We start from the raw sequence: 14246 nt of genomic DNA, 5'->3' as shown, positions 1-14246 counted from the left end.
CCCCACAGCCACACATGAAACAAACATTGCACAACATCTCAGACAAGATCCTCACTGAAGCTGAAACCAAGGTCCTTTCAAAAGGATTCAACTTTGCTGTCGCTCCCAAACACATCCCCACAGAAACCATCATATGTGGAGTTGAAACCAGCCTGACCAAAACCAACCCTGATGATGCTAACAAAATCAGACTCGAAATCACCAACATCCTCTGCACTAGCAAACCACCCAAAAGCAACTTATCCAAAGAAGAACAAACTGCACTACTTAACCTGAAAAAGACACCAGCATAATAATCCTACCAGCAGACAAGGGCAATGCGACAGTGGTTATGAACACATCTGACTACCAAACCAAGCTAACCAACCTACTCCAAGACCCCACATACAAACCCTAAAGACAGACCCCACCACTTACCTAGAAAAAACTACCAAATCCAAAATAAAAGCCTCCCCATCAGTGAAGAAATCCAGCAACGAATCATACCCAGAGAAAAATCATCCAGATGCCCCAAGCTTTATGGTCTCCCCAAAATACACAAAAGAAGGAACCCCTCAGACCAATAGTCAGCTCCATAGGCTCACCTCTACAAAACCTAGCCAAATTTCTCGCCAAACAACTACAACCTTATGCAGAATCCATCAACTCACACGTAAGAAACTCATTCCAGTTCATCGAGATCATAAAGAAACAAAACTTACAACCTAGCGACCTACTAGTAAGCTTCGATGTCATATCCCTCTTCACCCAAGTGCCAATAAAAGAAGCCTTGACAGCCATCCAAAACAAATACAACCCCCAAGCACATCCTAGATCTAACCAACCACTGCCTATCCAATACATACTTCACCTACAATGGACAAAAATACAAACAAATAGAAGGAGCACCCATGGGATCACCCTCTCACCTGTCATCGCTAACCTCTACATGGAACACTTTGAAACACAAGCTCTAGAAAATACGACCACAAACCCAAACTCTGGCTCAGATACGTAGATGACACCTTCATAATCTGGCCACATGGGAAAGAAAAACTGAACAACTTCCTCACACACCTCAACAGCCTACACCCCAAAATACAATTCACCATGGAAACAGAAGCCAACAACCAACTTCCCTTCCTAGATGTCTTGGTATACAAAAGATCCAATGGCTCCCTAGGACACACCATCTACCAGAAGAAAACACACACTAACCGCTATCTACATGCACTCTCACCACCACCCAGCACAGATCAATTCCGTAGCCAAGACACTCATTTCCAGAACAAAATGCTTAGCCGATGAACAACACCAAAAAACCGAACTACACTCTCACCAACGTACTTACAGCCAATGGATTCCAAAGAAAGAAAATTACCCACCTAATCCAAAAGAAACCCCAACCAAAATCCAAGACAGAGAACAAGAAAACGGCAAAGCCCTCCTCCCATATATAAAAGGCACTACAGACAAAATCAGCAAGATCCTCCAAAAACACAACATCAAAACAGCATTCTGCACAAACAGAAAAATATCCACCATCCTAAGAAACCCCAAAGACAAAATCGAATTAGAAAACCAAGGAGTATACGAAATCCCCTGCACTGCCTGCCCTACCACATACATTGGACAAACTAACAGAAGAATAAGTGCGCATTGAAGAACATAAGAACTCAATCAAAAAAGAAGAAACGACCTCTTCCCTGGTCCAACACCTCAAAGCCACAGGACATGAAATTGATTTTAAAAATACCAGAACTATCGCCAAAACCGAACACTTCAACAGCAGAATAATCAGAGAAGCCATAGAGATAGAAAACGCCACACAGCATGAACAAGCGAGATGACACCTCCCGCCTTCCAGCCATTTGGAAACCCGCCCTCATGAACAGGCAGTACCTAACATGAAGAAGGACACCAGACCCACACCCATGAGAGCCACACAAGATGCCACCACCACACTTCCATGTAGAAAACAGACTCCCACCCACTCAGAAGATGAGACACGACCATGGACCAGAAGCTGCACTGCAGCTGCATCACTACCCACTTCAAACCCCTCCGAGCCATACATGAAGCAAACCGACACCCACTATGAAGATGCAACAGGACCACGAACTAGAAGCCAAACAGCAAGATCACAACTCACCAGCTCAAATCCCCAGCAACTAAGACTAACCGGAGCACAGCCAAGCCCCCACCTGAACAGAACACGCCTCCAACCAATCAGAACACGGCTAACCCCCAACCAATCAGAACACAACCAAACCCCCTACCAATGAGAACACACCCCACCCAATCAGAACACAGCCAAGCCCCCACCCAATCAAGTCCCACCCCCACTGACAGTTAAAAGGAGGAAGCAGCTGCAATCTCACATTACTCTGAAAAGCACAGAGCCGGAGACAGAAGCCTGAAGATGATGAATGAGACTTCATCGAAACGTTGCCTAGATACTTTGAATCTTACGCGGAGAAAACCCGAACAACCAAAGATCTACATATATATATATATATATATATATATATATATATATCTTTATAAAAGGCAACCAATATAAGCTGCACTGGAGTACAACCATTATTTCTCATGGCTCACATATTCACAATAATTATTATTATTATTATTATTTTGTAGAGAAGTAGCTAAGCTAACCAGCTATCCCAAAAAGAAAAGAAAAGACCTTCTACCTTGAGGTATCTTAAATATGAATTTATAGCACAAAAACTGTGCTCATCAAAAACTGTAATACATCAAGGGTATTAGTGAGTTATGAAAATAACTCTTTTCTTAACTCATTAAATAACTGGCCATTGACGAGATGGAAAATAGAGGAAAGTGAAATGCAGAAAGTATTAACAGTTATTTTATTAGAAATGCCTTTTCAGAAATGTGAAGTTGGATAATAACCCAATCATAATTGCATTTGTGAATTAATATATAAATTAAAATGACTAATATAAAACAAACTTGTTCAGTCACAAAAGATAATACTGAACTTCTTAATTAACTGTGGTATGGATGCTTTGTGTTGCAATCATATCTAATGTTTCCTTATTCAATAATGTATTTTGAAGTCACTGACAGAATGGCAAAATTTATTTATTTATTTACTTCTTTTTATAGTCCCATTCTTGAGGACCTGAAGGACTGAGTCTAATATCATGGAAGAAAAAAAACCCCACTTGTACCTTGGGTTTCTAGTCTCTTATCCATATAACCTGCTCGCCAATATACCCTTAAAATCTGCTTCATTTGGTTGGAGCAGATTTAGAAAAATGCAAGGAGCTACAGATAATACAGCCCCTTTGCATTCTGTATGTAAAAACTGCTACTTCTCACATTTTCTTTTTTTAAAACTCAGAGTTGTTAAACAGCTAACCCTAAAAAGGATTTGTGCCATCACCCCAAAGTTGCTTTGCAAATAGCTACTGTCAATAATGGAATCATCACCCACTTTCATTATCTGTCTTTCATTTCCCTCTTTCTTCACTGTTTCTCCCACTGTGTATATCTCTTTAGTTCATCCTTTTGATAAAGGTGATTCTAGTAGGGAAAAGACTTATTGTCTTTAATATGCCATCAATTTGTTGTTTCCATTCACTTTTTTCAGGTAAACAAAACTATCCTATTAATGCTGTCAGATGACACCAGCCACTGGTAGTTATTTCACAGAAAGAATTATTGTAATATATTAAAGGGGAAAATCCACATGTGATTTTTTTTTCCAAATCAGTGTTTTCCAAATACAAAGGGTGAAAGAATCTTAGCAGCAGCCATTGTGGGAATGTTACATTAATCTAACTTGCTTTATTGATATGTTCTGCCTACCTTCTTCCTAAGTTCCTGATTCTTTCAAAAGTCTCATTATCCCAGAGCATTATTTCTTCATACATTCCACCCCAAAAAATCAAAATATGGTACAAAAGAAGTTGCTCTTAACATAGATTGCTGTTTATTCCAAGGTCATATAAACTATAAAAGATTGTTGGAGAATTCAGCCAACTAACCATGCAATTCATAGAACTCTTAGATGACAAAATGGGAAGTTATCGAGAACATATCGTGGGCCTGCCTTTCTTCCATTGTTTTTGTTCAGCCCACTAGAACTAGCAGAGAGGATATGCAACACATCCCCCCTATCAAACAAGGTCAACTTGCTTGATCTAGGAGCCATGTCTTCTCTAAGGCAGTGCCTACCTTGTGTAATAACACCACCCGCCCTGAGATCTGGATGGCTCTAAAAACCTGGCTGTTTCTCCAGGTATTCAGGCCAGGTAGTTAGATAAAAGGTTGGGCAAACTTATTGTGGATATGATTTTATAAGGTATCATTTCCTTTCAATGTCATGGGCTATTATTTTTAATTCTTTGGTTTTAATCCTTATACACTACCGAGTATTACTGTTGTGAGAATGGTGGCCATATAAATTATTTAAATAAATAAAATAATATATATATTATATATTATTTATATAATTATATATTATAAATATATATTTAATTTGAATTTACAAAATCCTAAGTGAATCTGGAATATATGTGGTAACTCATGAAGACCACTATGCATTGTTTCAGGAGTACAGATACTTTTACAGAATCCTGTTTCTGGAAAATGACTCAATTGGAAAAAAATAATGTTCAGATAATATTTGTTGTGTTTCTTATAATCACTGTCTGATTATGAATAAACATATCCAATTGCTTCATATATACATAAATCACTGCCAGCAGATGTGTAAGAATGCTTTTAATAGAAATCAACCTAACGCTTTAATAATTAGCAAGAGCTTGCAGGATAGGAAATTGAGATCTTATATCAGGAATACACATCAAAGACATTTCATCATTGTGTAAGGTCTCAATTTTATTTGGGAATTAAGTATCCAGATCATTTATATATTGGCAAATCTTTAATCATTTTATTATTTCTATGGTCATTCTTTTGCTATTTATTTGATGTTTTTGGATAAAATCTATTATTATTGTTCTTGTTTCTGATTTAAGATGATTAGAATTATAAACATAACCTAAGACAGCCAAGGGATGTGCATGCTGTAATGTATTTCGTGATAGGGATATAGTACATCAAACAAGAAAGCCATATAGAACCATCATTCCCTTCACATGTTGCACAACCAAGATGATTACAAATACTGAACATGTATATGGATAGCATGGGGAGATGTCACAATGAGGATAGATCAGTAACAGGCTTTATGAAGGAAATGAATGGCGATGCTTAGAACAGCAAGGAGGGAGGGAGGACTGAGCAAAAAGGAATTGCACTTTAAATAAACTGTACCTTCACATCCCCGCTCAATCTGCCCACTACGGTGCAGCGCATCATTAATGAGATCTGGTAGGCGCCCATTCAAGTCTACTGATGCTAGACATCCCTGAAATCCATCTCTGGATGCTACCAGCTTTGGGAGATTGCTATACATTCCTTGAACCAGTCCAGCAATGTACAGGTCACCTAAAGGAAAACAGACAGGAGACAAGGAAACTCCAAGGAAATCAGTGAGTTGTGCTGTTTGCTGTTATACTCTGATCAGCATCTTAAAAAGCCTACTGCTAATGATAGGTAATGCTAATAGGAGAGAACTTTGCAATATCAACAACTGTGTGATATAGAAATAAGCAGCTACAATTATACACTGCATCAACAATACCATAGTTCCCAACTTATAAACAGTAACAATTTCATTACATTCTGCATGATTCAGCCTCCAAGTTTTATAGTCAGTTCTAGGCACCATATTTTAGAAGGAAGATCAAAGGACAAGCAACTGATTCAGGGAATTAAGAATCTTTAGTTTAATAGTGGGAAGATACAACTGAGGAGAGTATATTTGTCACTCAGAAGGCCAAGTTCTATTCTCTATCATTCCAGAGCACATGTCACATAACAATAATTTTAACTTACAAGAAAACAGATTCTGAATGAATGTGAGGAAAAATAATAAGAACTGTTTTACAGTTGAATCAGTTACAGGCTACGTACTGGGCTTCCCTTCACTTGATTATGTTCAAGTGGAGCAGCAGTGAGACAGCTATCTATTGGGGAGGTTTAATCTGGACTCCTGCCCTAGGGATTGGAATTGAAGATGTAAATGGCCCCTTTCAACCCTACAATGCCATATATAAAATTCTTAAGAAATAAGTTCATCTATCCAGTGCAATAACTTTTTAAAATCTTATTGTCTTCCACAGAGTTGAGTTCCCAAACCCATGTTCTCTTTATAATTGAAAATACCAGGTATTTATTCTCATTATACGGTTTGCCATTCCAATATTTCCCACATTTAGCTGTCGGATTTTTCAATCGATATGGTATTAGGAATAATTATTATCATGCATGGATGAATCAGTTCAAAATTAATCCAATGACTTACCCTTAAGGTCAAGGTTTTTGGCACCATTGATGACCTGAGTAACAACCCTGGTATCCACTTTTAGGCTATGGGTGTTGCTGTTGTCTCTGGTGATAACTACATTGTGCCACTGGTTGTCATTCAATGGGCGATCACTATTGCCCTTGATAACATTAGGTCCATTTCCGAGATCGAACACATAATGTATATACCTGCAAAAAATAAAAGTTCCTGCTTTGAAAAGGTTCAGAAAAAAAAAGATGATTCTAATAATCAAATAATACAGGTTTATCTAGGGAAATGAAACAGAAGCAGCTTCGTCAGAGAAAATATGCTATAGCTATGAAGTTGTTAAAGTTGTAATTTCACAAAATAAAAGAATCAGAAATTAAAATTAAGTTTTGAACACATATGAAAGACCTCTATTAACTAATCCATCGCCAGAGCCAACTGAAGATCTTACCCCTTGACCAGCTCAACTGCAATGAAATCATTTCCATCCCCACTGTTGAAAAGGATGAAACCGTCAGCAGACGTTGTCTTGAACTGGAAGAAGAGATGCATGGAGGTATAGGCCTGTAAAGTTGCTAGGCTCAGGTAGCTGCTCTTGGTCTTGAAGGTAACGGGATCAGCAATGATGTTACGAAGCCCAAAGCGGGCTTTCAATTCACAATAATCAATGTCTCCATTCTTGCATAAGTCAATGTAGAGAAGGCCATTGAACATGAGGCTCTGAAGGTGGCCAATGAAGCTGGAAGGAATGACAGAGATGTAACGCTTCTCTGTCATTATCCCAGTCTCAATGTTGTGGAACTCCAAGCGAGTGTGGTCACCAACCATTGTACCTGAAGATCAAAGCACAAAAAAACTAAAAAAAAGTTCTGCAGTAACTAGTAATAGAAGAAAAACTACTCCAAATTATTTCCATCTTTTTTGGATAAAATAAATTATGACACATCTTGCTAAACTACAACTTCCAGTATTTTTAACCATTACCATTTTTTCTAGGAATATTGGGAACTGCAGCTCATCAAAATGTGGAGTGATAGATAGTTCCTGAACCTTTTTCTATTAATACTAATGCTGTTTCTTTAAAGCAACCTATTACAACTTGGTTCATTAAATCTGTACATCTACAATGCCAAGAAATTGCAGTCTTTAGTCCTCCTGGCAGAGAAACTTAGAACCATATTCCAACTCATGTGGGTAACACAATGATAAACAAGGATGCCTTAAGGCTCCACCATTTTGTCCAAAGGATGCAAGGTAAACCACTGAAAAAAATGCATTAGAAGACTGCATGCTAGTAAGCCCTGACATTCTTCTTTCTTCTTTAGTTTGGCTTTTGAGAAAACGTTTTTTCAAAGATGTGATCACTGAGAAAGTTGGTTGAACAGGCAAAGTTATCAGGGAGCTTGTATTAAGCTCTGAGTGCAATTGAAATTAAAATGGGATGAACAGAGACACAATTTTAAAAGCAAGCAAAATCAACAGTCTGTATATTATTTGGCCTTGAGGACAGTAGCATCAGTTTTTAATTTTAAAAGCTAAAATTACACACTAAAGTTTGACTTTTCATAAACTTTTCCACTGTATAATGTACAGATAATCAACATTTATATCAGCCTGTACAAGTCACTGGAATAATCATCTTTACATCTTTTCAATTTCTATATATCTTTAACAATTCCTGAGAGAATCTTTTTTGTAGGTTTCATGTCAGTGTTGACTCTTAGTGAGCACCTAGATTTTCTCCATGATGATTTGTCTCTAATCTGGTCCTTCACTTCTTCCAACAGTGTCCCTATTGCCACTATAACATGCCCCTGGTTATCCTTTTTTCCACCTTTCTTACCATTAGAGCCTTCTCTGAGAACTAAGTCTTTGCATAATGAGTCTGAAACAGAATAATTTGAGCCTGGTCATTTTTGGCTCAAGTGAGAACTTTGGGTTGATTTGATCACCGATCAATTCATCAGTTTGTTGTTGTGGCTATCCATGGTATTCTCCACAGTTCTTTCCAACACCATTGTTCCAATCCATTGTCTTGCTTCTTCAAAGTTCTGCTTTTGCTTCTACAGACCTTGCATTTTTCTGATCTTTCTTAGCACAGATAGATATTAGCCTTTGAATATCTTTTGTATCACCTTCATATCTGCTCTATGAAATGCTGCTTGTGACATAATAATTTCTTTACATATTATTTATATTGTTTGAAAGTTTTTAACAGAAATAATAAGGACAACTACAAAGTAAAATAGAGCAGAGAAAACAAAAAGGAAAACAAAATGAAAGGAAAAGCTAAAGTGCAATAAGAAAAAAGTAGTAGAAAGTAGAAAAAGAGACTAACACATATATAAAGGTATAAAGAAGCAGTTTTCAGTGTTTTTTACAGCAGTTAAATACAATTATATTTTAACCTCTCTTTCTAGATACACTGTGACTCTTTTCTTTCTGTAATCTTTCCTGTCTGATCATCAAAACTGTAAATCACAAGTTTATTCCCCCCTCCATTTTTATGCAAAAAAATCTGTTAGGGATATTTGTTGACTGCTTGTTCCTTTACTGTTGTTGGTTGATCCTAAAGAGCAGAAACTATCTTCCACTTTGATATCTTCATTGTCAATTCCAGGCCTGGTTGTTGTACCTCTTGTCTTTAGTTTGATTTTCATTGTATTTAGTCCCATTTTTATTATTTACTTTTATTACTAGACTTTGCAGAATTTTTGCATTTTCAGCTATTAAATAATTAATTAGATTAATGTCATCAGCAAAGTGCAAATTATTATTATTATTCTCCAGTTTTAAAACTACAGTCAACTCTTTCAATCCAGACTTCCAGTTTCTCTTCCATGTTCAGAGTGGAATCAGTGACCGTGTGCGGTTTCACTCCGAGCTAACTTGTTGGAGGGTCCCATATGAGACCAGAACTGCCCTGGAGGGGTGGTGAAGAAAGGAGGAACTGCTTGGAGGTTTGAGGGGAGGCACTTCCCTTCCCTGATAAAATAAACCCCCTTTCTTAAATAATATGGTGATTGGCATTAGAAGAATGAATTGGAATATTGAATAATTAAATAATGTTGAAATTAAATACAAAAGATGCTCATTGAAACAATCTATTGGACATTTGGATTGGATATAATTATTAAAGAAGAGGAACAAAAGGAGAAGCATATACAATGGGAGAATTATTTGCGGAAATGAGACTGGATTTACAAGATATGATGAAAGTAAGTGTGGAAATGTGCAGCAATATATTACAAAAACTAGAAATGGTACTTCAGAACAAAGAAGAACAAAGAGAAGCAGAAGGGGAAGAGTTAAATAAAGAGGAAACTAGTTTTGAAGATGAAGTGGAGCAACAATCATTTAAGCAGGAGGAAAAAAGATTTAAAGTTAAAAATTTGTGGTTTAATGTGATAATGCAAGGGGGAATGGTTCAGAAAACTAAACAAAGGAAAGGGAAAAAGCAGAAGAGCAAACTACAAAACAAAGATCAAGGGGGGGGAATAAAATAAATAATTGGAATGAGAAATGGAGGAGAATAATAATGGGAAAAGGAAAACTAAGAGAAAGGATCAGAAAATAAAAAGAAACAGGAAGCAAACAAGAATGAAAAGAAATTACATAGTTAGGAGGATGAGAGACAATAGATTAAAAAAAAGTTAGGAGATTCTGCAAGGTAATGTGCTGTGATATACAAGAAGTATTTGAAAATAGATAAGATTAGAACTGATTTTTTTTCTTACTTTCTTCTTTCCAAGGATTATTGTTATATTAGATATGGAATTTAATGGAATAGATATGGAAATGGGAATTTATTATAAGAATATTAATTGATAATCAGTGATGTATAAAATTATGAGAATCATAATGGAAACATTAATATCAGTTTCTATAATTAATTGAATAGATTAATATTTTTGCAATATATAGAGATTTTGAGAAAAGAATACTATGCGGAATCTGTATCTGTATACTATATGTATATCTGATATTTAGTAGATAGGAAAATATTGTTATTATGTAGAATGAAGGTGGTAAGCTCAAATTGACAACTAAATGGGGCAATTTTTAGAATTGATAGAACAAGGATTGATAAAATGACAAATCAGACAGATAAAAGTAATATGTGCAATAAATATAGAAATGAAATAAGAATATTAGATAATGTTATAAAGTAAGATATGAGAATATCCCAAGAAAAATGAAATAAATTTAGATAAGAATCAAAAGTGGATAAAATGTTTAATGAATTTAATATTAATAAGTAAGAATGTGATATGAAACTGAACAAAAAAGATGAATATGTAACTATGATCATGTTTGTACTGAAATGTAAAAACTTGGAACTATACTGCTTGCCAAAAGAGAGCTTTTTTAAAAAAAAAAAATGAAAGAAGGAATTGAATAATGAAATTATCATGCATACTTAAATAATATGGTGATTGGCATTAGAAGAATGTATTGGAATATTGAATAATTAAATAATGAAAGTTTATAATTTAATACAAATATGTGTATTAGAGACATTAGAGATATGATTAATAATGGTATTTTTGTTTGCACCAGAATGTATGATGCTTAGGTGCCACACTGTTTATGTATTGATGTGTATATGTAGAATAAAATAAAAAACTTGTTAAAAAAACTTCTTTCACTCCAGCTTCCCACAGCATGACTCCTTCATATTGGTTGGATAAATAAGGGAGGAGTATATAAATTATGTCTTGTTTCATGAGGAATCCTTAGTGTTCTCTGAGCTTGCTTGTTTTCTAGCAGACAGTTCACTCCTTTGCCAAACTGGAGTCAATTTTTTTTCATTATGTTCTGTCTGTCTGTGGCTACCTGAACTGTATATAGGTTTCTAATATGGACAATGAGATGTTCTGCGATTCCCATTTTTTTGAGTACATTCCACAGTCGGATATAATCAATGCCAAGTGAATGACACACATACCGAGTTCTTTTTGGTCTTCATTGGCTTTCTCAGTCATCCATTGTGCATCAGCAATAATATCTTGTGTTCCTCAGCCTTTTCTGAAGGCTTGAACATCTGGCATCATTCTTCTATGTAGGGCTCTAATCTGTGCTGGTTTATTTTACTAGCTTTGAAATTAAGGATATTGTATCATAGTTTGCATACTTTATTAAGCCTCCTTTTTTTGTATTGGAAAGTAGATTGATCTCTTACAATTTGTAGGGTCACTATGTCACTCTCTAGATTTGCTAGCGTAGCATGGTTAGCAAAATACTCCCCCAAAAGACTTCCAAATAGTGTTTACAAAACTGTTTGAGAATTCTCAGCATTTCTCAAATAGCATCAATCTGTCTGATACCTGCTTAGCTCAAAGATGGACTTGAGCTAAGAAGATACAAGTTTAAAACCAATAGTACTAACTAGATAACCTTGTTTCAATTACAATCCCTTAGTCTGAGCAACCTTTCAGATTTCTTATGAGGCTAAAACTGTAGAGCAGGGGTGTCAAATTGAATTTCTTTGAGTGCTGGATCAGCATAGTTCTCCTCTGAGGACCAGCTGGTGTGGGGATAGGACAGGATGGGACAGACACCTCCTGCACCACCCTGCGGCCAAATCTGGGTGGTCCCCCATGCCCCGCTTTGGCCGGCACAGCACTGCAGGAGGTCATCCAGACTGAAAATGGGGTGCAGGAGCCCCCCGCCACACAACTCATTTTAGCTGCCAGAGGCACCACAGGCTGGTCCTTTGCTATTTCCAGGCTAGCTCCATGGACCAGATTTAATCACCCCATGGGCCAAATCCGGCCTGCAGGCCTTGACACCCCTGCTGTAGAGAGTTCACTACTCTAAGAACACTTCCATGTGGCCAGCTCTCAAAACCATCACTCAAAGTCTCTGAGCTGATATTTGTAAAGTATTAATGGTAACTATTGAAGAGCCAGAGCCAACTTGCAGTTTTTTCAACTAACCAAAAAAAATATGGCTAGGCCCTCAGGCTAGACCCTGTTTGCCTTGTTTCATTAGTTTGTTCTGAAGAAGAAAAGGAAATCAGTCAGTCAGCTGCAAAATACTGTATAGTCCAGTCAAAACCCACAATGGGAAAGTCATGGTGGAAAGTAGTCAAACTGATGTAAATACTGCCAGTCCCTAAATTATAGAGAACCTGGATTTTTCAAATTACAAAATAATGGCTGAATTGCTCAAAGACAAAGTCAGCTTAGGAAAAAGGACTTTACATCACTCTAGACAAATCAAATGATAAGATATCCAAAAAAAATTCTCGGATATGAATAATTCACCCATCTTGATTTCTTCTAATAGTAACGCATAGTTTGAGTTGTTGACTGGAGGTTATTCCTCCATTAAGTGCTAATTTGACTTATCAATTTATTGAATTGGATCTTCCATGTACAAGCAATATCAAAATACTTTGGAATACTTGTTTTCCAGTTTGAGGATTGTCCATTAAATTGTCAGGGGCAAGAATGGCAGAAGAGGGAGAAGGAAAAGAAAAATGAGGACAAAGTCATAAAAATGATAATGTGGTCATCCTGCTGTCTTTCACAGGAAAAAAATAGTTTCACCCTACCATCTGACATTATTTTGGTTATCATTTGCTCAATGATGTGGCAGGGGGTAAGGCAGAAGAAGAGAATGGATAAGAACAGCCTCATTAACTTCAAGTAGCAAATTACCTCTCCATTTCACCATGATGTGATTCTATACCGGTCATTAATTATTTGCTTCCAGAAAAAAAATCTAATTAAATTATTTTTTTCCTTATTTACACAAATGTACAGGTATATAGTTCCCATTGTTACTTGCAATATACAAAAGCATTCATCCATTATTTTATGTGTGTATTAATTGCTAGGCATATAGATGATCTCCAATGTTAAGGTACATAAGTATTAATTTGTAACTCGGTGGGCATGATGCTATATTGTATGCTTTAATAAGTAAGAATAATTAAAGTGGGTTAGGATTTCACATTTGGATTTACAAACTTATTGTTATCAAAACTGGACTATGAATTACCAACCCTACCCACTTTAAACACACACAATTTACTTCTGACAAGCTTTGTTGTAGTTAAAGTAGCACACGCCATCATGTGGCTGAGCCTAGAACTGCTTAGCACTGACAAATTATTCATAAAAGCATAAAAAATATTGTTTGAAAAATCTGCAATGAGTTTATTAAAGGGTAGTAAATGTAAAAAAATGATTGAGTTGTCATTTTATTCCACCCCCCTCAACTTTGCTTACTTTTTTTACTACATTTACAGACTGATCATTATCTAATTTCTCCTGGGAAAATGTATTCTTGACAGCTGGCCAGGTGATTTTGGATTTTCTCGTAGCGAAACCCACCTCACAAGGTTATTGTTTTGGGGAAAATAGGAGAAAGAAGGAGCATTAGGTATGTTTGCTGCCTTGAATATAGAAATAGTAAAGGCAGGATAGAAATGAACAAACCAACAAATAATAAAAATGTGCTTGAATACAAAAATATATTTTAAGCAGCTCAAAAATAGAATATTTTGAGCTTATATTTTGATCTCTTTGTTTTTCAATGTGTCTTGATATGTAAATCAAGGTCCATGAGCACAAAGAACTACATGATTGTTTTCAACTTTTCCAACCATAACACTGTTATGGTTTCAACTATAACGCTGTTTTCAACCATAACACTGATTCTACCTTTATTGTATATTTTATACCATTCTATACAAAACGTGTGTCAGCTTGAGAGCCATACTTGGCTGTGAAAGGTCATAGTCTAAAAGTGGTGGGTCACTTTTTAAAAATTTAAATTAGGTTTTATATTATCCATTTATATTATAGTATTGTCTGGTTATATTTTTATGGAGGAGGAAGAGGAGGAGGAGGGGAGGAGGAAGGAA

The 14246-nt window shown here is 36.2% G+C and overlaps 1 protein-coding gene across 19 annotated transcripts in view; it reads right to left on the bottom strand.

Annotated features, from left to right (window-relative positions):
- Positions 1 to 14246, bottom strand: part of NRXN3 (neurexin 3) — a 1274597-nt gene that overhangs the window by 715787 nt on the left and 544564 nt on the right. For all 19 annotated transcript variants that reach the window (XR_015741112.1, XR_015741113.1, XM_087922067.1 and 16 more), the window contains 3 exons: positions 6822 to 7203; positions 6380 to 6570; positions 5287 to 5460 (listed from right to left, as the gene is read on the bottom strand). Coding sequence is in view for 17 of the 19 variants with exons in the window: in XM_087922067.1 (XP_087778193.1) it covers positions 5287 to 5460; positions 6380 to 6570; positions 6822 to 7203 (747 nt within the window). In the remaining 2 variants the exon portion in view is untranslated. The remainder of the gene's footprint in view (positions 1 to 5286; positions 5461 to 6379; positions 6571 to 6821; positions 7204 to 14246) is intronic.

The sequence above is a fragment of the Pseudonaja textilis genome, chromosome 1 (assembly GCF_049901715.1).
Source record: "Pseudonaja textilis isolate UNSWEBS1 chromosome 1, rPseTex1.2, whole genome shotgun sequence".
NCBI lineage: Eukaryota > Metazoa > Chordata > Lepidosauria > Squamata > Elapidae > Pseudonaja > Pseudonaja textilis.
The sequence above is the reverse complement of the archived record's forward strand: the minus strand, read 5'-3'. Positions and strand labels throughout refer to the sequence as shown.